Below are 26,642 nucleotides of genomic sequence, written 5' to 3' on the forward strand. Positions count from 1 at the left end.
GCACGGTGGTGTAGTGGTTAGCGCTGTCGCCTCACAGCAAGAAGGTCCGGGTTCGAGCCCCGTGGCCGGTGAGGGCCTTTCTGTGCGGAGTTTGCATGTTCTCCCCATGTCCGTGTGGGTTTCCTCCGGGTGCTCCGGTTTCCCCCACAGTCCAAAGACATGCAGGTTAGGTTAACTGGTGACTCTAAATTGACCGTAGGTGTGAATGTGAGTGTGAATGGTTGTCTGTGTCTATGTGTCAGCCCTGTGATGACCTGGCGACTTGTCCAGGGTATACCCCGCCTTTCGCCCGTAGTCAGCTGGGATAGGCTCCAGCTTGCCTGCGACCCTGTAGAAGGATAAAGCAGCTAGAGATAATGAGATGAGATGGTTAACGAGGCCCATTTTGGACCATGTGATCCTTAGACAGAATATTACGGCCGTTTTCTAAAAATTAAGCCGTTTTTTCACTCTTTGATTTGTAATATCTCAAGAACGGATAAACATATTTTAATTCTGTAAAAAGTATGTTCTCCATTCAGTGAGAGCAGTTTCAAGTAATTTGGTTTGAATTTTAATTTTCACCTGACATGCCTACTATATGGAGGAGTTGCACGTACTTGAGCTGTCCAGATCAATAACCATATTGGCATTTGAAGTGCTCATTTATGCAGCATGTTTCACGGTGTCCTCAGATAAAGATACAAAGATCACTGGGTTTATTCTACACAAATAACTGAGTGTTGTCTTTGGGATTTCTAGAGCAGCGGAGGCCAGAGCTGATTCCTGAGGAGTTACACAGACAGTATGTTCAGACAATGCAGGACACACTTCTCCCTGAAGTGTACAAAATTCTCGAGGACTTCAAGTGAGTGTGTTGTTATTATTACACGATTGCACTCAGCTTAGAAAGTCAGTAATTCTGTATTATTTTCCTGAAATGTAATAACCAGAATACTTGGTTTATCACGTTCCTTGAGGCTAATGAAATCTTTCCTGGGTATGTACCTTCTGCCTAATCTTCTATTCAGATCTATGTAACAAGTTAATAAACAGGTATTTGCTGAATCGTTGCAAGAGGGAAAACACCGTGTTTAATTTTGCACGATCAGGTATCATTTTCCTCTGCAGCTCATATTTTCTCCTGTCAATGGCAGCGTTTGTGTTTATATTTCGCCTGCATAATAAAGAGAAATAATGAGCAGAAATGTTTAGCATAATCTATAGCAGAAGTTTTACTGAAGGTCAGCTCAATATTTTCATCCTGTAGTCCTTCTAACAGCACGCATTAGCATAGGTGAACATTCAAACTTTGCAAAAGTTACCGCAACAGAGTTTAAAAGGTCACTTTGATATTTGTGCCCAGCAAGTTTGAAAGTTTGACTGGATCTACAGACGTTATATGGTCACATTCGCAGTGCATATTTATAATGTCAAGACAGATATTTTGAGGTTATACTGTATACCAGTAGCGAACCATTACTATTAGAGCTGGGACTTGAGCTCAGCCAAAACTTAGCCAGACACCAAAAAAGCAACAGGGCAAAGGATTTTGTAAGGGATTAGCTGCAGGCTGCCAGGTTGCTCCGTTGTGTATAGCTGTCGATGTTGATTTTAAAAGCAACTCAGTAAATTACACAGGGAAATAAATACTTAAGTCTGAGTGAAAAATACTGTAGCGAATGTGTGTGTAGAAGAAGAGTCTGGAGACAGAAATCTTAGTCTCTCTGTCATTAGTCTGTGCAACTTGCTCTCGATAGATAGCACTGGCTTGACCGCATTATTAGCATTCGCTAACACTACTGATGAACGCTACACCGGCTGGAAGGTGACTTCACTGCTGCGTTGACGTAGTCTGGCTAACGCGACTTCAAAGCTCTGCGAGCATTGGTCTGGCAAAGATATTAAGCCCAACCGTTTCCCAAAGGCGTGGTTGACCCGCCTCCCTGAAATGCCTCAGTTTGCTACTGGTCGAAGCCAGAAAAGGCTGTGACGAAGCTTAAACCAATCACATCACTCTTTCCTCTGACGTATGTGACGCGACGGAAACTGCTTGAGTAACAGGAAGAAGATAAATACCTCCAGGGCTGCTCTTTGCTCCGTTTTCAATGAGAACTTCCCGTTGAATGCTTTCAATACAGCATCTACCGCTGTGTCAAAGGCTTGCCGCTGCTCCATGTTCATAATGTTTCTAGTGAATGAAGCGCTTCCGGCATAGATTCTGTAAACTATCTATGGCTTCCGGTCGCAGTTCTACTACGTCACTGCCTTGAACACGCCTCTACCCAGGGCCGTTGGAGATGCTCAAAGTTGATTGGCTCCCGATTTTTCGGGAGCTTGGAAGAGCTGGAGATAGCTTGCCCTGCCAGACTAAGCTCGCAACAGGCCCCCGTGTTGCGTCACACTTAGGATGGGCGGGCCCAGGCTAGCGCTGACGGCACCGACTCACGATTAAGCTCACGTTGGCCTTCGAGAAGTCCTAGGACGATACATTTTTGGTCCCTCCCACTATAAATCAAAATCTGATTGGTTAATTAAATCATCTGTCACTTCCTACATGAACATACACTGCCATGGCCTTCTGTCCCGGCAATGAAGTCCTAACCAATGAGTGAGCAGCTCTAAACTCTTCTCAGCCAAGAGACAACAAACAAAAAAAATCTCATTGGATAACTCGACTTTTATGTTTTCAGGACATTAACCCTTTCATTTCTGAAGCAAATTTGACAGAAAATGAGGCCACATTAGAAGAGAGTAATTATCATGAAATTATGAAATAAATTAAATATAATATTTGAAATGCTGATATGTTTGGGACTTCTCTGAAGACCTAGAAGGCCCTGATGGTTCCCCTCTGTTATATACTGTATACTAAACCAGTGAAGAAAAGCAGAAATCAGTCAATCCAGTGAGCAGCACTTCTGAGGGCGGAAACGCCTTATAACCAACATACTCCAATAACTACTGTTTACATCTGTGGTGAGCAGAAAAGCATCTCAGACGGCCCAGCACATTGAGCCATGTCAGGTTACAGTCAGCACGAGCTCACCGCAACTGGGAAGGTAAAGGTTGGAAAAAGACGAGGGAATGTTTTTCCAGTTTCCAACTGTCAAGAGAGGAGCAGTTTCTGAAATGATCAAAGCAGCCTCTCTGGCACTAACCATCAACCATGCAAAGATCACATTTTTCCCCATTCTGATGTTTGATGTGAACAGTGAACTTAAGCTTTTGATGCATATCTGCACAATTTTATGCATTGCTGCAACGATTGCATTAATTAGCAGCGGCATTCCTAATAAATTGACAAATGGGTGTATAACACCTGTTTATTAAACCTAGACATAAAATGGGGGCGACACGCTGGTGTAGTGGTTCACACTGTCGCCTCACAACAAGGAGGTTCTGGGTTCGAGCCCAGTGGCTGACAGGGGCCTTTCTGTGTGGAGTTTTTCTATTTATCTCATTTTATTAAATATCAGAATTCATTTTTGATCGCTATTTTGTCACTGCTATAGCAAGTTGAGTGTTTGCAATATGCTCTGTAATATATCAGTCCATATGTCAAAGTGATGTCCATAAATGAGATTCGTTGAGACCTTTGCGAGACATCGTAGGACGGAAGTAAAACGAACAGCGGAAATCAAAGTGATCAACATCTGCCAACGTCGTCAAAAGACGCGCGCGCCCTCTTTCGAATGCTGACGTAATCAAGCCGGAAGTTCTGCTTGTTTTGATAGCGATCAGGAAAGTTTGAAAAAAGTAGGCAGTAATCGTCATTTAAACTCATTTTTGTGCAATACTTCGTTTGGAAAACAGTTTTCAAAATGGCGGCGCTGACACTTCACGTTTCGAAGTCTCGCACAAGTCTCGTGAAGATCGCGCGGATAAGTGACGCCTGCCGTGGACCAAACTAACTAAATTCAACGCAGCTAAAAACCAAATAGGCCAATAAGTATCATATTTAATTGCAATTATTTGCCAATACGAGTCACGATATAAGGTTACTAAAACCGAAAACGGAATTGAATAACACGTTAATTAAGAAATAAAGCACGTTTAAAAATGACTTCAGTTCTCCTTTAACTGCCAATTTAAATTTAAATTCCATGACTGGTTGTGCCAAGCTGCATTATTCCTTAATAACTTTTACATTGTCTGTGTGTTCATGCAGACAGAAGCACGGTATGGGGCTGACTTTAGCTGAGCGAGAGCTCGCACATCTGGACTCGGAGCAGTTAAAAGATGCCACCGCTGCTCTGGAGAGAGAGAGATCCTGTGCTGAGAACATCCTAGCCAAAATAGATGACATTCTGTAAGAGTCACTTATAATTCTACACAGGCCGAACATCCTGCTTAAGACTGCTCTTCCTCTTAACCTATCTGTTTTATGCAACAGGTTGTCCTCACTCGCTGCAGAAGAAGAAAAGTGGTGAGGAAAACCTTTCATGTCCACCTTGCACAAATATAATGGTGTCTTGTAATGAGCCAGTGGGCCATCTGCGCATGTAAACGGGAGGTTTTGAATCAAGATCTTAAGTCAAAACTGTTTACTTGTATTGTGGATGAAAGCACAGATACTGACACACAGGGAAACATATGTGAGATGCCATCTGGCTCTAGCAGCCATGATTTAGTGAGAAAGAGTAATGGAGAGTGCAGTTAGAACATATGGTGCAGTAAGACAAGAGCTTTATGGAGCACAAGGATATGGCCACATGGAGCCTTACATATCCAGCAAGCTTGACGTTAGCATATGGTATAGTAAATGAAGAGATTCGACATCAACATGCTTCAGGTTGTTATATTTGCCCAGCTGGGTCTCTCATTCTAGTCCAGTAGTGCAAGATGGGAATGTGTTGTGTAAAAGAGTCATTCTGTCATTCTCATTTCTGCAGTACCACGATACAGTATGTGATCTACATCTATATGAAGCACCTTGGTGTGAGAGGCAAAGAGCAGCGTAACCTAGAGTCCAAACGTGTGCGCATAAATTTCCTGCCCAAGATCAAAGTAGGTCGACGTCACTTTCTTCCATACTGGATTTCAAATTAACTTTAACTTTGGTTTCGAGGCACTCATCTGAAGGGTGCGTTTATCCTGGGTATTTGCAGAAGAGCAGCAAGCTGGAGAAAGAAGGAGAAGAAAAGGTGAAGAAGCCTCGGTTCAATATCTTGGGGCCTCAGCGTCGGCCAAGCCGCATCGAAACAGCATCTGGTGACATTGATTTCCATGTCCTGTTTACATTCTCGAGCTACTGTTTGGACTAATGTATTCCTATTCCTTTATGTTGAACTTTTTGATTGAAAGTTTATGTTAGCTACAGTGTCTTGCGAAAGTATTCATCCCCCTTGGTGTTTGTCCTGTTTTGTCACGTTACAAGCTGGAATTAAAATGGATTTTTGGAGGGTTAGCACCATTTGATTTACACAACATGCCTACAACTTTAAAGGTTCAACTTGGTTTTTTATTGTGACACAAACAATAATTTAAGATGGAAAAGAAACAGAAATCTGAAGTGTGCATAAGTATTCACCCCCTTTCGCATGAAACCCCTAAATAAGAGCTGGACCAACCAATTCACTTCATAAGTCACAGAATTAGTTGATTAAGATCCACCTGTGTGCAATCAAAGTGTCACATGATCTGTCACATGATGTCTGTATAAATCAACCTGTTCTGGAAGGACCCTGACTCTGCAACACGAATAAGCAAGCAACATGAAAACCAAGGAGCCTCCAAACAGGTCAGAGACAAAGTTGTGGAGAAGTATAGATCAGGGTTGGGTTATAAAAAATATCCCAAACTTTGAATATCCCACAGAGCACCATTAAATCCATTATAGCAAAATGGAAAGAATATGGCACCACTACAAACCTGACGAGAGAAGGCCGTCCACCAAAACTCACAGACCAGGCAAGGAGGGCATTAATCAGAGATGCAACAAAGACACCAAAGATAACACTGAAGGAGCTGCAAAGATCCACAGTGGAGATGGGAGTATCTGTCCATAGGAGCACTTTAAGCCGTACACTCCACAGAGCGGGCCTTTATGGAAGAGTGGCCAGAAAAAAGCCATTGCTTAAAGGAAAAAGAAATAAGAAAACATGTTTGGAGTTTGCCCAACAGCATGTGGCAGACTCCCCAAACACATGGAAGAAGATTCTCTGGTCAGATGAGACTAAAACTGATAACTTCTTTTTGGCAATGTAAAAAAAAGGTAAGGTGGTCGTAACAAAATCCTAAAAAAAATTTTGGGACCACCCTAATGTGCACCTTGAAAGTTGTAGGCATGTTGTGTAAATCAAATGGTGCTAACCCTCCAAAAATCCATTTTAATTCCAGCTTGTAATGCGACAAAACAGGACAAACACCAAGGGGGATGAATACTTTTGCAAGACACTGTACTCGAGACAGTTTTTTTTTTTTTTACTTAATCAAATACTCTGCAGGGGCGGGATGGTAGTGCAGTGGTTAGCACTGTTACCTTACAGCAGATCAGGGCCTTTCTGTGCAGTGTTTTCATGTTCTCCCCGTGCCTGCATTGCTTTCCTCCCACAATCCAAAAACATGCGGTCAACCGGCTACTCAAATTTACCCATAGGTGTGAATGTGAGTGTGAATGGTTGTTCATCTCTGTGTTAGCCCTGCGATAGATTGGTGACCTGTCCTAGGTGTACCCTGTCTCTTGCCTGAAATCAGCTGGGATTGGTTCCAGCTTCTCCAGCTGTCTCTGTGTCGTCAAGTGTGCCTGTTTTTGTCTCATCAGTAGGTCGTATTGTGGATGGAAACAAGCCAAGGCCTCAGAAGCAGCTCTCACAGCCAGCGATGGGAAAGTGTGATATGGTAGATGGTGGGCGTTTACGAGGAAGTCAGTCGAGCGAGGGCTCGGACCTCATCCAAAACCCCACGGTCATCAGCAACATTCCTCCTTACACCCCTGTCTCAGATACAGTCTTCAGAGACTCAGACTGCAGTAAGTATTGGAACACTACTTAAAAAAAAATCACTGACACCAGAAGCTTTACTGATAGATTAGAGTTGCAGTCAGCTCCAGAATTACTGGCACCCCTGGTAAAGAGGTTATGAAAAATATCTTTTGTGCATAATTATTTTCCAGTAAAACCCCTGAATTTAGATTTAACAGCACTGAGTCTTCTCTTATAGCCGAATGCTCGATGAGATTAGCAAATACAGAGCAAGGAATTTGAGACTACTCCTCAATACACAATCTCTCCAGATAAATAAATTAAGAATCTAATCAAAACTAGCCACCTTACATTAAAACAAAGCTCAATGAACTTTAGAAGCACCATGCTTTGAAAACATCTTACCTTGCAAACCAATGGCAACATGTCACTAAATGGACCCATCCAATCCAAACAAACAGAACAACCCCTGATTAGAAATTGAGCAAAAAGAATGACAAACATTGGCACTATCTGACCTGCCATTTCTCAGTACATCAACAAAACCACACCCCCACTTCACCAGTACCATAACTTCCAGTTCCTGCAGGCTCCTCAGTCCTCGCTTGTGGACTCTAGTCTTCAGTTCACCCCACAGATTCTCAGCGGGGATAGGGTGGCCACGTCAGAAGGTTGATTCTGTGGTCATGGAATTATTTTTGTGTGGATTTAGATGTGGATCATTGTCCTTCTGGAAATCCAGCCAAGACCCAGTTGTAGCTTCTTGGCAATTGCAATCAGATTTTCATTTAAAATCTTCTTGTACTTCCTAGTGGCCATGATGCCACGTATGCTTACAGGATTCTTGTGGCATTTGTTGGAAAAACAGTCCCACAACATCACAAATCCTCCGCCGTCCAGTTGGGATGAGGATCGTTTTTGGATAACCATTCTTACTTTCGTGCCAAACCAAGCTCGAGTTCCAAAACCATCTATTTTTGTCTCTGTTCCAGTTGAAGATCCAAAAGCGTCTCTCAAACTCCAGGCACTTATGTTTATGGTTAGATGAAAGAAAATGCTTTCTTTTGACACAGCATCCCAATTTTCTGAAATGGAGGTGGTATCTGATTGTTCAGTTCAAGACTTGATGACCCCAAAATGTTACCATTTCCTGCAAATCTCTAACCTTGAAGAAATTTTTGCCTCACTGACCATCCTCCTCACTCACATGGGGCAAAATATTCTTGTGTCCTCTTTCAAGCAGTTTCTTTACAGCTCCAGTTGTTGTAAACTACAACCCTGATTCCAAAAAAGTTGATACACTGCATAAAATATAAATTAAAAAAAGCATGTGATTTGCAAATCATGGAAACCCTACATTTCACTGAAAATGGTACAAAGACAACATATCAAATGTTGAAACTGAGAAATGTTATTGATCTTTGAAAAAAATATGCACATTTTGAATTTAGTTCCAGCAACATGTTTCAAAAAAGTTGGGATGGGGGCAAATGGAAAAGTCGTGTAATTTATTTAAAAAAAAAAAACACACAAAAAAACCCCAACCAACCTAATTTGGTTAATTGGGAACAGGTCAGTAACATGATTGGGTATAAAAAGAACATCCCAGATAGGCAGAGTCTCTCAGAAGTAAACATGGGGCGGGGTTCACCGCTCTGTGAAAGACTGCATGGGCAAACAGTGCAACAATTTAAGAATAACGTTCCTCAATGTAAAATTGCAAAGAATTTGGGAATCACATCATCTGTGGTACATAATATCATTAAAAGATTCAGAGAATCTGGAGAAATCTCTGTATGCAAGAGACAAGGCTGAAAACTGACACTGGATGCCTGTGATCTTCAGGCCCTCAGGAGACACTGCATTAAAAGCAGACACGTGTCTGTAGTGGAAATCACTGTATGGGCTCAGGGACACTTCAGAAAACCATTGTCTGTGAAAACAGTTCATTACTGCATCCACAAATGCAAGTTAAAACCAGATATAAACAATATCCAGAAACGCCGCCACCTTCTCTGGGCCCGAACTCTCTTACGATGGACTGAGGTGAAGTGGAAAACTGTCCCGAGGTCTGACGACTCAAAAGTAGAAATTATTTTTAGAAAATCATGGACACCACGTCCTCCAATCTAAAGAGGAGAGGGACCATCTGGCTTGTTATCAGTGCACAGTTCAAAAGCCAGTATCTGTGATGGTATGAGGGGGCATTAGTGCACATGACATGGGTAGCTTGTATATCTGGGAAGGCATCATTAATGCTGAATGATATAAACACGTTTCAGAGCAATATGCTGCCATCCAGACAAAATCTTTTTCAGGGAAGGCCACCTTTCTTTCAGCAAGACAATGCCAAACTGCTTTCTGCACATATTAAAACTATATGGCTCTGTAGTAAGAGAGCCCAGGTGCTAAACTGGCCTGCCTGCAGTCCAGACCTGTCTCCCATTTGGTGCATTATGAAGCGCAAAATATGACAAAGGAGACTGCGAACTGTTGAGCAACTGAAATTGTATATCAGGCAAGAATGGGACAACATTTCTCTTTCAAAACTACAGTAACTGGTCTCCTCAGTTCCCAAACATTTACAGAGTGTTATTAAAAGTAGAGGTGATGCTACACAGTGGTGAACATGCCCCTGTTCCAACTTTTCTGAAATGTGTTGCTGACATCAAATTCAACATGAGCGTGTATTTTTCAAAAAACAATAAAATTTCTCATTTTCAAGATTTGATTTGCTTTCTTTGCACTACTTTTACTGAAATATCAGGTTTCCATGATTTGCAAATTATCATATTCTGTGTTTATTTACAGTTTACACAGCGTCCCAACTTTTTTGGAATTGGGGTTGTAATTTTGGATAGGGATATTTTCAGTCTTGTAGCCACTGTTTGATAGCTATTGCTTGATTTATGAAGGTTTGTGCCACATCTGTACCTACTCACACTCAAGACTCCACTTCCCAGAATTCACAGTGGCCTTCATATATGGCTGCCATAGACTACAACAACCATCCTTCCCCTTATACTGCCCATACCGTGTCCGAAATCGCTCCATACTCACTATATATGCCATTTTGTAATGCTGTCCGAAACCTTAATAAGGATTATTTACAACCTATATAGTACACTCAAAGTATCCCACAATGCATCACGAAAAGAGTGTACAACGATGGTCACTAACCAAAGCAATATATCCCATCATGCATTGCGGTCACGCTGAAAGAAATCAAATTAAAAGTCTCAAATTTGATTTAATAAAAGGCAGAGGCAAAGAAGAAAGTATTCAGCCTTGATTTAAAAAAAAACAAACTGAAAGATGTAGGTACTTTGTATTGATTAATGTGGGAAATACACTCAGTATAATATGGATTTATCACAAAAATACATACATGTATTTATTATTTTGAAAACCCACCAGCCAACTGATCTGGCACATTTTAATTGTGCGACAGTAAAGACGTAAATACCAGTCTGTCGTGCTAGTGTCTGAAAGCTAGTGTCATTACCTCCGCCAAGGAGGTTATATTTTCGGTAGCGTTGGTTGGTTTGTTTGTTTGTTTGTTAGCAACATCACGGAAAAAGTTATGAACGGATTGCTCTGAAATTTTTTCCAGAAGTGTGACTGGGTACAAGTAACAATCCATTAAATTTTGGCGGTGATCCGGATCACCGTCTGGATCCCGGAATTTTTTAAAGGATTCTTGGCGGAGGTCTGCGCTCTCCGAGTGCTTTTCTAGTTTTACTAATGAGCTCACTATATAGTCCTCATCTCATTCTCATCTCATTATCTGTAGCCGCTTTATCCTGTTCTACAGGGTCGCAGGCAAGCTGGAGCCTATCCCAGCTGACTACGGGCGAAAGGCGGGGTACACCCTGGACAAGTCGCCAGGTCATCACAGGGCTGACACATAGACACAGACAACCATTCACACTCACATTCACACCTACGGTCAATTTAGAGTCACCAGTTAACCTAACCTGCATGTCTTTGGACTGTGGGGGAAACCGGAGCACCCGGAGGAAACCCACGCGGACACGGGGAGAACATGCAAACTCCACACAGAAAGGCCCTCGCCGGCCACGGGGCTCGAACCCGGACCTTCTTGCTGTGAGGCGACAGCGCTAACCACTACACCACTGTGCCGCTCTACTATATAGTCCTCTATGTAGTAATTCCCTATGTAGGGAGTAGTGAACGAGTGAGCAATTTCGGACACAGGAATAGTCTTCTGAATTCTAATCATCTGCACCTGTTCAGAATCACCGCTCACCTACATAAGGACTCTAATCACAGTTTGTCATTGTGAAGTAAATACTCAGTGTTCCCTTGCGTAGCTTTGCCAAGCCTTTTGTCATTTTTACTGATACTCTGGTTTCCCAGTTTTTTACTTTCATTTTTGCTCCTTGCCTTTGTCTTTGTTTGTACGGAAGAGCGATAGTGCCACTAAGAAATACATATTTTTTTTTAAATTTCTGAGAAAGAAACTCAGAATTTTTGAGATTAAAGTCAAATATTTCGAGAAAAAAGTCAAAATTTTTGAGAAAAAAGTCAAAATTTTCGAGAAAAAAGTCAAAAGTTTTGAGAAAATAAACTAGAACTTTTCGAGAAAAAAAGTCACAAATTTAGGCTACCAGGAAGTACCAGGTCATTCAGAGCTGACGGAGACTTAGTCTGTGTGGCAGCGGGGGCGTGGTCAAGCGCCGGTCTGTGACAGGAGGGCGGAGTCAGGGAAGGTAAGTGTCAGAATCACTACACCTGATGTCAATTAACCTGTGTTTGTGTGTGTGTCTTCCCAGTGACCACAGGTTAATTGACATCAGGTGTAGTGATTCTGCCACTTACCTTCCCTGACTCCGCCCTCCTGTTACAGACCGGCGCTTGACCACGCCCCCGCTGCCACAGTCTGCTACTACTGTGTTTAGTGCTGCTGAAATGGACGACTTAATCAAATGTTATTTCGGGATTGGGTTTTGCTTGTTATGTAGTGGTTCTGTGTTAGTCTCTAGCAAACAGAAAGCCGCTGCCTAGAAGTATTTGAATCTACGTGAATCACATCACCAACCGACTTCCTGTACCCCGGTTGTCACAACTCTGAATTCCATGGCTCTGGTCTCAGCCATTCATGTCTACCGGCCGCGAGTGAGTGTCACTTCCGTATGGAAGCCCGCCTTCTACAGATTTCTGACTTTTTTTTTTTCTCGAAAATTTTGACTTTTTTTCTCGAAAATTTCGAATTTTTTCTCGAAAATGTCGACTTTTTTTCTCGAAAATTTAGATTTTTTTCTCAAATTTTGACACTTTTTCTCAAAAATTTTGACTTTTCTAGAAAATTTTGACTTTTTTCTCGAAACTTTTGACTTTAATCTCAAAAATTCAGAGTTTTTTTCCCAGAAGTTTCCAAATAAAATATAAAACCCTGGCCCTATTGCTCTGCCATATTGTTTGTGCCTTGCTTGACTATTGCCTGTTTTTTGACTCTGCCTTTATATATAGTTTTGGATTTGTCTGCCAGCTTTGCCTTATTAAAGCTAGACTGCCTTTCAGATTTTTCAAGTGTACCGGTAGGTCATAAAAATAATTTTCCCAGACACCAATTATTTTTGTTCAGTGGACCGAAAGCAACTGAATTAAAATCACAGACTTCCAATTTTATTAGTTTTTTTTTTTTAAATGGACCAATTAATGAATTTAAGGCCACGTGGCCCGAAATTCTCAGCTATTTTTTTCTGCTTCACCATGACCCAATTCAAGATACTACGTCATGCGTCACAATGTGGTGGGCTTTCCCTGTTCATGCAAGGCATTGTGAGATACAAATTTGAAACAGGAGAGGAAAATGGAGGACGTGAGTGTGCGAATGAAACGTGAAAGACCGACTACAGTAACGGAAAGCAAGCGAGAAGAAAAGACGTTATGTTTTATACGAAGGAAAGGAAATACAGGACCAAACTAATAAATATCGGCGCTCAGCGAGCACCTCGGTGTGATCAGCTGTTCGTTTAGCGACAGAATGATGGAACTGTCAGCACACGGCCAAAGGTAAACCTGCGCATGCGCACACACACGGACTTCCTCTGTCTGCTTTGACTGCGTGAAGCGAGCGATTTCATGCACATTATTTGCTTTAATCCCCTCAAATTAAATAACTTCCCAGCCACAGAATGGCCTGATATTTTGTGAGAGATTACAGAAATAAACATATATCACCATGACCACATTTCAGACGGAACTAAATTTCACCGATTTTACAAAATCAAAAGGCTGTGTAGCTTTAAACTCTGCTGCTTTTACATCCATCTGTCGCATGCATTCCTGACAGTTTGGCTTCTGTGTCGCCTCATATTTCTACCTCAAAGGAAATCGGAAGAAATGTTAAAATTTCTAAAACTAAAAAATAAGTTCACATCATGTTGATGATAAATTCTGTGCATGCAGGAAAGATAGCTAGAATTTGGAAACATGTTCAGACCAGAGAACATCAGCACAATCCTGGCTGTGATTCAGCACCATCGTGCAGCAAAAAAAAAAAAGAAAGAAAGAGAGAAAGAAAGAAAGCTGAAGCTCGAAGCTGACAAGCAGGAAATACAGTGACAAATCCATGAAATATGGATTCCCGTTCATTGAGATTTCTCTGTTCCTCATCTCTTATGTCTTGCGTGGGGGAGAAATTCTATGTCACGATTCTCAATAACCTTAAAAGCCATATCATGTCTGTGTATCATTTGTTAACAGGGATTTTTGCTCTCGAAAGAGCCGAGACCGGCGAATTTAGAGAGAGTGGATCTGAACTGGACAAAATTGTTGCTTTATAAACAGCGGCCACTGATCACATACAGTATGTACAGCGAATCAGTGATCTTGGCTGCACTTAAAGCAATTATGAACAATTCAAACAATTCAGCTGTCAGACATATTGATGATGATGATGCCCACTTATACCGAGAGTTTTGTGCTGGACAAATGTGAAAGATTTCTGAACAGGGAAACCATTAGGTTGTAATTTCTATTTTGCAAAAATATCTTAAGTGGAGTGTCAGTACTGAAGACGATGAAAAGGCAGGACTGATGATGTTAATCAAGAGGAGGGTGAATGAGAGAACCCAGAATATCTTAGAAAATAATTGAAAAACTCTCTAATGAGAAGAGGCAGTTGTTAGTTGATGATATAGTGTGCAAATCAGGTATGCGTACTATTTTTCAGCATGTCAGCGAATTCAATTTAATCAAAGAAGAAGAGAAAATCATATTACTTGCACTGACAGCAGTATAGCTGAGATTAATCTCTGGAGGTAATATGTGGAAAGAAGCACATCCAAAAAAGCGGGCGTCTATATTTCTGCTGTTAAAGTCGTCTTCGAATGTTGGATTGTGATCCTTTCATCCCTGTCCTGTGGAGGTTGTTGGTGAAATCACTGACTGTTGTTTGGGTTTTTTTTCTCCACATTGTTTCTGTCAGCTGCTGTAATTTTCCTTGGCTGACCTGTTCGATACCTCGTTAGTTAGTTTACCAGTTTGTTAGTACACCAGTAGTTTTTCTTTTTCAGGACATTCCACATTGTGTATTGGCGATGCCCAATGCTTGTGCAATGGCAATGATTGATTTTCCCTCTTTTCTCAGATTTAAAATGGCTTGCTCTTCTCCCCTAGGCAGCTCTCTGGTCTTCATGTTGGTTTATCATTGTATTATAACCCTGCTCCGAAGGAAGGGGGTATACTGGTTTACCTCTGTCCGTCCGAAACCCCCTTTTTCTCAGCAGCCACAAATCAGAGCCACTTGGTATCAAGCTTCAGCTTGGGGTTCTATTCCGTGTATATTGTTTTCAGATCTGTCCCACATCAACTTCCTGTTTAACGACTGAATGTATTTATGAAACTATAGGGTGGATTTACAAAATTTTCATAACACTTTTCTCAGCAACCACAAATCATAGCCACTTGGTATCAAGCTTCAGCTCGGGGTTCTATACTGCTTATACCGTTTTCAGATCTGTCCCACATCAACTTCCTGTTTAACGACTAAATGTGTTTACGAAACGTATAGCATGGATTTACAAAATTTTCGTAACACTTTTCTCAGCAATTACAAATCACAACTGCTTGATATTTGGTACCGAGCTTCAGCTTGGGGTTCTATACCTGTGTAGACCGTTTTCAGGTCTGTCGCACATCGACTTCCTGTTTACGGACTGAATGTATTTATGAAACATATAGCGTGGATTTTGATGCTATTTCAAGAAGCAAAACGCTATTTCAAAATGACAGTTTACCAGGGCATTATTACCAGGGTATTTATTCCACTTTTCAAGTGGAATAAATACATTTGTGGGTAAATTAAGACGAACAAGCCTTTATTTTGTCACATTCCTCCTCTACGTTTAACCCGTGTATACGCACGCACGCACGCGCACACACACACACACACACACACAGAGACAGAGAGAGAGAGCACACATACACAGAGAGAGCACACGCGTGCGCGCACACAGAGTGCACACACAAAGCGAGAGAGTGAGCGCACAGAGCGCGTGCACAGAGAGAGCGCAGAGAGAGAGAGAGAGAGAGCACAGAGAGAGAGAGAGCAGACACGCAGAGAGAGAGCGTGCACACGCACAGAGAGAGAGAGAGAGCACAGAGAGAGAGCGCACACGCAGAGAGAGAGCGTGCACACACAGAGAGAGAGAGAGCGCGCACACGCACAGAGAGAGAGAGAGAGCACAGAGAGAGAGAGCGTGCACACGCACAGAGAGAGAGAGCGTGCACACGCAGAGAGAGAGAGCACAGAGAGAGAGCACAGAGAGAGACAGCGTGCACACGCACAGAGAGAGAGAGCGTGCACATGCACAGAGAGAGAGAGAGAGAGAGAGCACAGAGAGAGAGCGCACACGCACAGAGAGAGAGAGCACAGAGAGAGAGAGAGAGCACAGAGAGAGAGCGCACACGCACAGAGAGAGAGAGAGCGTGCACATGCACAGAGAGAGAGAGCGAGCGCACAGAGAGAGAGAGAGAGTGAGCGCACAGAGAGAGAGAGAGCATGCACATGCGCAGAGAGAGAGAGAGCACAGAGAGAGAGAGCGCACACAGAAAGAGAGAGCGTGCACACGCACAGAGAGAGAGAGCATGCACAGAGAGAGAGAGTGTGCACACGCACAGAGAGAGAGCATGCACAGAGAGAGAGAGTGTGCACACGCACAGAGAGAGAGAGAGAGCACAGAGAGAGTGCACACTCACAGAAAGAGAGAGAGCATGCACAGAGAGAGAGAGCGTGCACACGCACAGAGAGAGAGAGAGAGAGAGCGTGCACATGCGCAGAGAGAGAGAGCGTGCACATGCAGAGAGAGAGAGCACAGAGAGAGAGAGCGCACACACACAGAAAGAGAGAGCGTGCACACGCACAGAGAGAGCATGCACAGAGAGAGAGAGCGTGCACACGCACAGAGAGAGAGAGAGAGCATGCACAGAGAGAGAGAGCGTGCACACGCACAGAGAGAGAGAGCACAGAGAGAGAGAACGCACACGCACAGAAAGAGAGAGAGAGCGTGCAGACGCACAGAGAGAGAGAGAGCACAGAGAGAGAGAGCGCACACACACAGAAAGAGAGAGCGTGCACACGCACAGAGAGAGAGAGCACAGAGAGAGAGAGCGCACACGCACAGAAAGAGAGAGAGAGCGTGCACACGCACAGAGAGAGAGAGAGAGAGCGCGCACAGAGAGAGAGCGTGCACATGCGCAGAGAGAGAGAGAGCGTGCACACGCACAGAGAGAGAGAGAGCACAGAGAGAGCGCACACGCACAGAAAGAGAGAGCGTGCACACGCACAGAGAGAGAGAGCACAGAGAGAGAGAGCGCACACGCACAGAAAGAGAGAGAGAGCGTGCACACGCACAGAGAGAGAGAGAGAGAGCGCGCACAGAGAGAGAGCGTGCACATGCGCAGAGAGAGAGAGAGCGTGCACACGCACAGAGAGAGAGAGAGCACAGAGAGAGCGCACACGCACAGAAAGAGAGCGTGCACACACACAGAGAGAGAGAGAGTGCGCACAGGGAGAGAGAGAGCGTGCACATGCGCAGAGAGAGAGAGAGCACAGAGAGAGCGCACACACACAGAAAGAGAGCGTGCACACACACAGAGAGAGAGAGAGTGCGCACAGGGAGAGAGAGAGCGTGCACATGCGCAGAGAGAGAGAGCACAGAGAGAGAGAGAGCACAGAGAGAGCACACACACACACAGAAAGAGAGAGCGTGCACACGCACAGAGAGAGAGCATGCACAGAGAGAGCGTGCACACGCACAGAGAGAGAGAGCACAGAGAGAGAGAGCGCACACGCACAGAAAGAGAGAGTGTGCACACGCACAGAGAGAGAGAGAGTGTGCACACGCACAGAGAGAGAGAGAGCGTGCACATGCGCAGAGAGAGCACAGAGAGAGAGAGCGCACACACACACAGAAAGAGAGAGCGTGCACACGCACAGAGAGAGAGAGCATGCACAGAGAGAGAGAGAGCATGCACAGAGAGAGAGAGTGTGCACACGCACAGAGAGAGAGAGAGCATGCACAGAGAGAGAGAGCGTGCACACGCACAGAGAGAGAGAGAGCATGCACAGAGAGAGAGAGAGCATGCACAGAGAGAGAGAGAGCATGCACAGAGAGAGAGAGCACGCACAGAGAGAGAGAGAGCATGCACAGAGAGAGAGAGCGTGCACACGCACAGAGAGAGAGAGAGCATGCACAGAGAGAGAGAGAGCACAGAGAGAGAGAGCGTGCGCACGCACAGAGAGAGAGAGCGTGCGCACGCACAGAGAGAGAGAGCGTGCGCACGCACAGAGAGAGAGAGAGCATGCACAGAGAGAGAGAGCGTGCGCACGCACAGAGAGAGAGAGAGCATGCACAGAGAGAGAGAGCGTGCACACGCACAGAGAGAGAGAGAGCATGCACAGAGAGAGAGAGCGTGCACACGCACAGAGAGAGAGAGAGAGAGCATGCACAGAGAGAGAGAGCGTGCACACGCACAGAGAGAGAGAGCACAGAGAGAGCGCACACGCACAGAAAGAGAGAGAGAGCGTGCACACGCACAGAGAGAGAGAGAGCATGCACAGAGAGAGAGAGAGCATGCACAGAGAGAGAGAGTGTGCACACGCACAGAGAGAGAGAGAGCATGCACAGAGAGAGAGCATGCACAGAGAGAGAGAGTGTGCACACGCACAGAGAGAGAGAGAGCATGCACAGAGAGAGAGAGCGTGCACACGCACAGAGAGAGAGAGAGCATGCACAGAGAGAGAGAGAGCACAGAGAGAGAGAGCGTGCGCACGCACAGAGAGAGAGAGCGTGCGCACGCACAGAGAGAGAGAGCGTGCGCACGCACAGAGAGAGAGAGCGTGCGCACGCACAGAGAGAGAGAGCGTGCGCACGCACAGAGAGAGAGAGAGCATGCACAGAGAGAGAGAGCGTGCGCACGCACAGAGAGAGAGAGAGCATGCACAGAGAGAGAGAGCGTGCGCACGCACAGAGAGAGAGAGAGCATGCACAGAGAGAGAGAGCGTGCGCACGCACAGAGAGAGAGAGCATGCACAGAGAGAGAGAGCGTGCGCACGCACAGAGAGAGAGAGCGTGCGCACGCACAGAGAGAGAGAGAGCATGCACAGAGAGAGAGAGCGTGCGCACGCACAGAGAGAGAGAGAGCATGCACAGAGAGAGAGAGCGTGCGCACGCACAGAGAGAGAGAGAGCATGCACAGAGAGAGAGAGCGTGCGCACGCACAGAGAGAGAGAGAGCATGCACAGAGAGAGAGAGCGTGCACACGCACAGAGAGAGAGAGCACAGAGAGAGAGAGCGTGCACATGCACAGAGAGAGAGCGCGCACAGAGAGAGAGAGAGAGAGCGTGCACACGCACAGAGAGAGAGCATGCACAGAGAGAGAGAGCGTGCACACGCACAGAGAGAGAGAGAGAGAGAGCATGCACAGAGAGAGAGAGCGTGCACACGCACAGAGAGAGAGAGCACAGAGAGAGAGAGCGCACACGCACAGAAAGAGAGAGAGAGCGTGCACACGCACAGAGAGAGAGAGAGCATGCACAGAGAGAGAGAGAGCATGCACAGAGAGAGAGAGAGCATGCACAGAGAGAGAGAGTGTGCACACGCACAGAGAGAGAGAGAGCATGCACAGAGAGAGAGAGAGCATGCACAGAGAGAGAGAGTGTGCACACGCACAGAGAGAGAGAGAGCATGCACAGAGAGAGAGAGCGTGCACACGCACAGAGAGAGAGAGAGCATGCACAGAGAGAGAGAGAGCATGCACAGAGAGAGAGAGCGTGCACACGCACAGAGAGAGAGAGAGCATGCACAGAGAGAGAGAGAGCACAGAGAGAGAGAGCGTGCGCACGCACAGAGAGAGAGAGAGCGTGCGCACGCACAGAGAGAGAGAGCATGCGCACGCACAGAGAGAGAGAGCGTGCGCACGCACAGAGAGAGAGAGCATGCACAGAGAGAGAGAGCGTGCGCACGCACAGAGAGAGAGAGAGCATGCACAGAGAGAGAGAGCGTGCACACGCACAGAGAGAGAGAGAGAGAGAGCATGCACAGAGAGAGAGAGCGTGCACACGCACAGAGAGAGAGAGCACAGAGAGAGAGAGCGCACACGCACAGAAAGAGAGAGAGAGCGTGCACACGCACAGAGAGAGAGAGAGCATGCACAGAGAGAGAGAGAGCATGCACAGAGAGAGAGAGTGTGCACACGCACAGAGAGAGAGAGAGCATGCACAGAGAGAGAGAGTGTGCACACGCACAGAGAGAGAGAGAGCATGCACAGAGAGAGAGAGAGCATGCACAGAGAGAGAGAGTGTGCACACGCACAGAGAGAGAGAGAGCATGCACAGAGAGAGAGAGCGTGCACACGCACAGAGAGAGAGAGAGCATGCACAGAGAGAGAGAGCGTGCACACGCACAGAGAGAGAGAGAGCATGCACAGAGAGAGAGCACAGAGAGAGAGAGCGTGCGCACGCACAGAGAGAGAGAGCGTGCGCACGCACAGAGAGAGAGAGCGTGCGCACGCACAGAGAGAGAGAGCGTGCGCACGCACAGAGAGAGAGAGAGCATGCACAGAGAGAGAGAGCGTGCGCACGCACAGAGAGAGAGAGAGCATGCACAGAGAGAGAGAGCGTGCACACGCACAGAGAGAGAGAGCACAGAGAGAGAGAGCGTGCACATGCACAGAGAGAGAGCGCGCACAGAGAGAGAGAGAGAGAGCGTGCACACGCACAGAGAGAGAGAGAGCATGCACAGAGAGAGAGAGCGTGCACACGCACAGAGAGAGAGAGAGAGAGAGAGCATGCACAGAGAGAGAGAGCGTGCACACGCACAGAGAGAGAGAGCACAGAGAGAGAGAGCGCACACGCACAGAAAGAGAGAGCGTGCACACGCACAGAGAGAGAGAGAGCGCGCACAGAGAGAGAGAGAGAGAGAGCGTGCACATGCACAGAGAGCGCGCACAGAGAGAGAGAGAGCGCGCGCACACGCACAGAGAGAGAGAGAGAGAGCGTGCACACGCACAGAGAGAGAGAGCGCGCACAGAGAGAGAGAGAGAGAGCGTGCACACGCACAGAGAGCGCGCACAGAGAGAGAGAGAGCGCGCGCACACGCACAGAGAGAGAGAGAGAGCGTGCACACGCACAGAGAGAGAGAGAGCGCGCACAGAGAGAGAGAGAGAGAGAGAGCGTGCACACGCACAGAGAGAGAGAGAGCGCGCACAGAGAGAGAGAGAGCGCGTGCACACGCACAGAGAGAGAGAGAGAGCGCGTGCACACGCACAGAGAGAGAGAGAGAGCGCGTGCACACGCACAGAGAGAGAGAGAGAGAGCGTGCACACGCACAGAGAGAGAGAGAGCGCGCACACGCACAGAGAGAGAGAGAGCGCGCACACGCACAGAGAGAGAGAGAGCGTGCACAGAGAGAGAGAGAGCGTGCACATGCAGAGAGAGAGAGCACACACACACAGAGTGCACACACAGAAAGCAAGAGAGCAAGCGCACACATACACACACACACCGAGAGAGAGAGCGCGCGCACACAGAGCGCAGGGGGCAGAATAAATAAATCCGTTTGTGGGTAAATGATATGGATCTGTGATGCCTGCTGGAAGAGAAGAGCAGGGAGGACTGAGAATCAAGCAGCTGTAGTTTGTTTACACCCAATGCTAAAACTTGTAGCGTCCTAGCAACCTTCTCAAAGACGCGTACAAAGCCCCAAAATGCCTCTTTACCCGGGCAAAAACAATACAGGATTTACAGTGTCCTGATCCTCAGATCTTTAACCCAGCTACATATAAAAAGTTGTTCTCCTCCATGCTCTTCCAGCTTTTCATCTGTGTGTCCGTGTAGAACGAGGTCTGCAGCACCAGGTAGTTTGAGATGTCGGGGAACTCAACAGATGGATGATTTTCCAGCTCATAATGAATGAATTAATAACTTTATTTAAAGGCGATAAGTTGATCAGCAGAGCTGGTGGGGTCGTGCATGTACAGATACAAATAATTACAAATACAAAAGACCAAAAATTAACACAATCTTAAAAAACAAACAAACTTAAGCCTGTTGATTATCTGTTAATTATCTTCACATGAAGTTAATTAATAGCATACATAACTATTGTCTTTGTATTTAGTTCCAGCTACAATAGGATCAAAATTTATTCTACTAATGTCAAATTTAGTGAGTACATTTTTTCTTTCATAGGAAAAATCCTTCTTTGTTAGCGTGTAAGTATCTAATCCCATTGAGTGGTTTCTATATCCACTTCTTTTGAGTGTACTTCTTGGTTTTAATAACTTGCTTGTTTGCTGAACACAAACATGGCAATAAGTTCTTGTGTTAATGGACCAGACTCCACTTTTGGATCATTAATCCTTTTTGAGTGAGAATGACCTGCATGCATGGGTTTATGTTTAGCTTCTGGTACATCCATACAGTCTTAAATACAATACCTACAATTAAAAACAGTTTGTTTTATTGCATTTATTTAATTCCTGGGCTCCCATCTGTAACAGGGAGTGATGTCGCATCCCATTAATACACTTTACAGTAGATTATTGGATTCTAATAGAAGAGATGAGCCAAAATAATTGGGGATCTTTTTTAATGGGCTCCGACTCATTACACATATGAATAGGTGGGTCTTAAAGTAGAAAAGGTTGAGAACACCTGTGCTAGATAATACGTATAAACCCTGGATGTTTTTTTTTTTTTTAAAGCTCGGAGGGGGTTTATGGAAACACTGTGATCTCAGTGAGATGTTGCTTTAAGCCAAGGTTTTATTTGATCCGTAACACCACTGGCATAATTTACCTACTCTCCTGTGCATCCTTTGTACATCAATAGGATGTAAAACTATTCTGGGACACGTACAGCAGCACGGAGATGTTGAAACAATCGATGAGCTGTCAGTTTCTTTATCATATTTTATGCCATTGCTGTGATTATATGAAAACGCTGACCTCAAATTTAAAACGCTTTAATCTCGAAGATCCAGAAGATTGGCTTGCAGCCAAATGTTTTAGCAGTAAATACAGAAGTAAATTTTATTCATGAAGCACATTTAAAAAACATCTTTCACCAATTACGGCGCTCCACAGTTTTAGACAGTAACATGTGCATGTACAGTCAGGTCCATAAATATTTAGACATTGACAAAGTTATTGTTATTTTAATTGTCTCCTACAGCAGTGTTTCTCAACCACTGGGCCATTAGTGGGCCGCGAAAGGCCATCTAGTGAGCCACGATTATTATTATTATTATTATATTTTTTAAGTTGAAGCTAATTATTAGTCGGGTACAATTGCTGGGTTGCATCCAACGTCGCATCCAACATCACCTCCACCTCATTAGATGCGCAAGACATGAAGTGGTGGTCAGCTGAGCTCACTGTTCACAAAGCATTACCATCACTGGGGCGTTTCACTAGTCGTTAAAATGCCTTACGCTTGCTTTGTTTAGGGCTGCTCAAATCGAACAAATCATGAAACTGATAAAAGTTTCTTCCGGGTTCCCCGTGAAGTGATAAATGGTGAACGAGCAAAGGATTTTACCAAAAGGTGACTCTTGAACATTTTGCTGTGATCAAAGGGAGTGGAGTCGAAGAACGCTCGAGTTGTAAATTCCTTTGATTTATTTCATTGGGATTCACAAATTACTTTTTTTCTCGCCATTTTCTGTTATTTTGTGATGATTTGAAGTTCAGGAGATGCTTAAGTCCTCAGATATGTTTTTGTTTACTGTTTGATTGTCGTCGCCATGTTGTAAACTAACGTGTATTTAACATGTTTATTACCCAGGTCTTTAAAGGGGGTTTCTGTAGATCTTTGTGAATGATTTACCTGGAAGAGAAGAGCAGGGAGGATTGAGAATCGAACCGCTGTGGTTTGTTTACACCCGATACTAAAACTTGTAGCATTCGAGCAATCATCGCAAAGATGCTGACAAAAAGCCCCCAGAATGCCTCTTTACCTGGGCATAAACAATACAAGATTTATCTTGTAGTGTCCTGATCCCCAGATCTTTAACCCAGCCACATATAAAAAGTTGTTCTCCTCCATGCTCTTCCAGGTTTTCATCTGTGTGTCCGTGCAGAACGAGGTCTGCAGCACCAGGTAGTTTGAGATGTCGGGGAACTCAACGGATGGATAATTTTCCAACTCATAGGAAAAGTCCTTCTTTGTTAGCGTGTAAGGATCTAATCCCATTGAGTGGTTTCTATCTCCACTTCTTTTGAGTGTACTTCTTGGTTTGAATAACTTGCTTGTTTGCTGAACACAAACATGGCAATAAGTTCTTGTGTTAATGGACCAGACTCCACTTTTGGATCATTAATCCCTTTTGAGTGAGAATGCCCTGCATGCATGGGTTTATGTTTAGCTTCTGGCACAGCCATACAGTTTTAAATACAATACCTACAATTAAAAACAGTTTGTTTTATTGCATTTATTTAATTCCTGGGCTCCCATCTGTAACAGGGAGTGATGTCACATCCCATTAATACACTTTACAATAGATTATTAGATTCTAATAGAATAGATGAGCCAAAATCATTGGGGATCTTTTTTAATGGGCTCCGACTCATTACAAGCATGAATAGGTGGGTCTTAAAGTAGAAAAGGTTGAGAACACCTGTCCTATAGTAATTTGAAGTTGAAATTGAAGAATAGATATTCAAAATGCACACTTCCAGCTTTAAAGCTAGACGGCCTTTCGATTTTATAAAATCTGTGAAATTGAGTTCCCTCTGAAACGTGGTCATTGTGATATATGTTTATTTCTGTAATATCTCACAAAATATCAGGCCATTCTGTGGCTGGGAAGTTATTTAATTTGAGGGGATTAAAGCAAATAATGTGCATGAAATCGCTCGCTTCGCGCAGTCAAGCAGACAGAGGAAGTCCGTGTGTGTGCGCATGCACAGGTTTACCTTTGACTGTGCACTGACCGCTCCATCATTCTGTTGCTAAACGAACAGCTGATCACACCGAGGTGCTCGCTGAGCACCGATATTTATTAGTTTGGTCCTGCGTTTCCTTTCCTTCGTATATAACATAACGTCTTTTCTTCTCGCTTTCTTTCCGTTACTGTAGTCGGTCTTTCACGTTTCATTCGCACACTCACGTCCTCCATTTTTCTCTCCTGTTTCAAATTTGTATCGCCGTGCGCAAACAGGGAAAGCCCACCACGTGATGCATGATGTATTATCTTGAATTGGGTCATGGTGAAGCAGGATTTAGGGCCACATGGCTTTAAATTCATGAATTGTTCTATTTAAAAAAAAAACTAATAAAATTGGAAGTCTGTGATTCTAATTCAGTAGCTTTCGGTCCACTAAACAAAATAACTGGGTGTCGGGGAAAATTCTTTTCTGACCTACACATGAAAAATCTGAAAGGCAGTCTAGCTTTAATTTGAGGGTGTTTATAACCAAATTGAGTGAACTGTATTGGAATTACAGCACTTTTTACTGTGTGACACAAAGTAAATGGGCAAACATAATCATTATTTAAATTGTCATTTTTAAGACCTGGTTGCACATCCTTGCAAACCAGAAGTCAGGAACTCCTAGACATCACCACACACTGGGTTTCTTTCATGTTGATGCTCTGTCAAGCCGTGACTGCAGCTGTCTTCAGTTCCTGCTTGTTCTTGGAGTATTTTGCCTTTCGCAAGTAAAATACAAGCTCAGTTGGATTCAGTTCAGGTGTTTGACATGGCCTTTGTAGAACATTCCACTCCTTTTTCCAGGTTATTTTCCATCTGCACTGTAAAGCGCCGTCCGATGGGTTTTGAAGTAATTAGCTGAATTTGAGCAGGAATTACAGTCCTGTACACTTCAGAATTCATCCTGCTGCTTCTGTCCGCAGTCACATCATCAGTAAATACAAGGGAATCAAATCCGAACCAATGGTAGTTATACGATGGATATATCCATGCCATAAGATGAAGTGTTGTGCTTTGTATCATGAGCAGTTCTTTCCATTCTCTTTTCTTCCTGTCATTCTGGTCCAAGTTTAATAAGGAAATACATTGATTGTAAATACTTAGAAGTATGCTAAAAATGTATGCAGTTTGAGACACAGCTCTAGTTTGTTCAGTCTGTTGTAGTCATCACATCACATCACATCATGCTATTCTGCCCCCTAATATACAGGATGGTGATATTGCCCCGTGATGATTGTTTTTCTGATTACATGCAAATGAATTTATGGTGCCTGATGCAGCCACCTAATGCATATGGTATCCGGTTATTTAGCATATTTGTCTTTCAGTACAAGTCTAAAGTCTTTTCGCACAAGCCTAAAGTCTTTTCAAAGTCAAAGAGTCCCATATATGTTTTTCGTACGTACTATGTCGGGAAGTGCCTGTGAGAGAGCACACTTGTCCTGGGCTGTTGGCATGGTGAGGTAGGCTGGCCAGTTCCTTTTCTCGCTGCCTTAATTTCCCCAGTGTTTCCACCAGGTCCCCATTCACTGCTGGGTGGACAGGAGGCGAGCCCCAGATCACCGTCCGAGATGAGGCTCGAACCGGGGACCGTTCGCTTAGCGGCCAAGCGCTCTAACCCCTTGGCCACCTCACCTCTCTAAAGTCTTTTAGCACAAGTCTCAAGTCTTTTAGCATAAGTCTTTTAGCACAAGTCTAAAGTATTTTCGCACAAGTCTTTTCTCACAAGTCTCAGGTCTTTTAGCACAAGTCTTTTCGCACAAGTCTAAAGTCTTTTAGCACAAGTCTTTTAGCACAAGTCTAAAGTCTTTTAGCACAAGTCTCAAGTCTTTTAGCACAAGTCCTTAAGCACAAGTCTCAAGTCTTTTAGCACAAGTCTTTTAGCACAAGTCTCAAGTCTTTTAGCACAAGTCCTTAAGCACAAGTCTCAAATCTTTTAGCACAAGTCTTTTAGCACAAGTCTCAAGTCTTTTAGCACAAGTCTTTTCTCACAAGTCTCAAGTCTTTTAGCACAAGTCTTTTAGCGCAAGTCTCAAGTCTTTTCGCACAAGTCTCAAGTCTTTTAGCACAAGTCTTTTAGCACAAGTCTAAAGTCTTTTAAGACAAGTCTCAAGTCTTTTAGCACAAGTCCTTAAGCACAAGTCTCAAGTCGTTTAGCACAAGTCTTTTAGCGCAAGTCTTTTAGCGCAAGTCTCAAGTCTTTTAGCACAAGTCTCAAGTCTTTTAGCACAAGTCTTTTCTCACAAGTTTCAAGTCTTTTTGCACAAGTCTT

General features: G+C 44.4%; 1 protein-coding gene across 3 annotated transcripts in view; it reads left to right on the forward strand.

The window, feature by feature from the left end:
- Nucleotides 1–26,642, forward strand: part of arhgef12a (Rho guanine nucleotide exchange factor (GEF) 12a) — a 219,257-nt gene that overhangs the window by 136,028 nt on the left and 56,587 nt on the right. For 2 of the 3 annotated variants that reach the window (XM_060943849.1, XM_060943847.1), the window contains 6 exons: nt 742–847; nt 4,151–4,291; nt 4,376–4,408; nt 4,875–4,989; nt 5,091–5,193; nt 6,746–6,952. In XM_060943849.1, the coding sequence (XP_060799832.1) occupies nt 742–847; nt 4,151–4,291; nt 4,376–4,408; nt 4,875–4,989; nt 5,091–5,193; nt 6,746–6,952 (705 nt within the window). The remainder of the gene's footprint in view (nt 1–741; nt 848–4,150; nt 4,292–4,375; nt 4,409–4,874; nt 4,990–5,090; nt 5,194–6,745; nt 6,953–26,642) is intronic. The other variant, XM_060943848.1, reaches the window with a different exon arrangement.

The sequence above is a fragment of the Neoarius graeffei genome, chromosome 17, assembly GCF_027579695.1.
Source record: "Neoarius graeffei isolate fNeoGra1 chromosome 17, fNeoGra1.pri, whole genome shotgun sequence".
NCBI classification, from domain to species: Eukaryota; Metazoa; Chordata; class Actinopteri; order Siluriformes; family Ariidae; genus Neoarius; species Neoarius graeffei.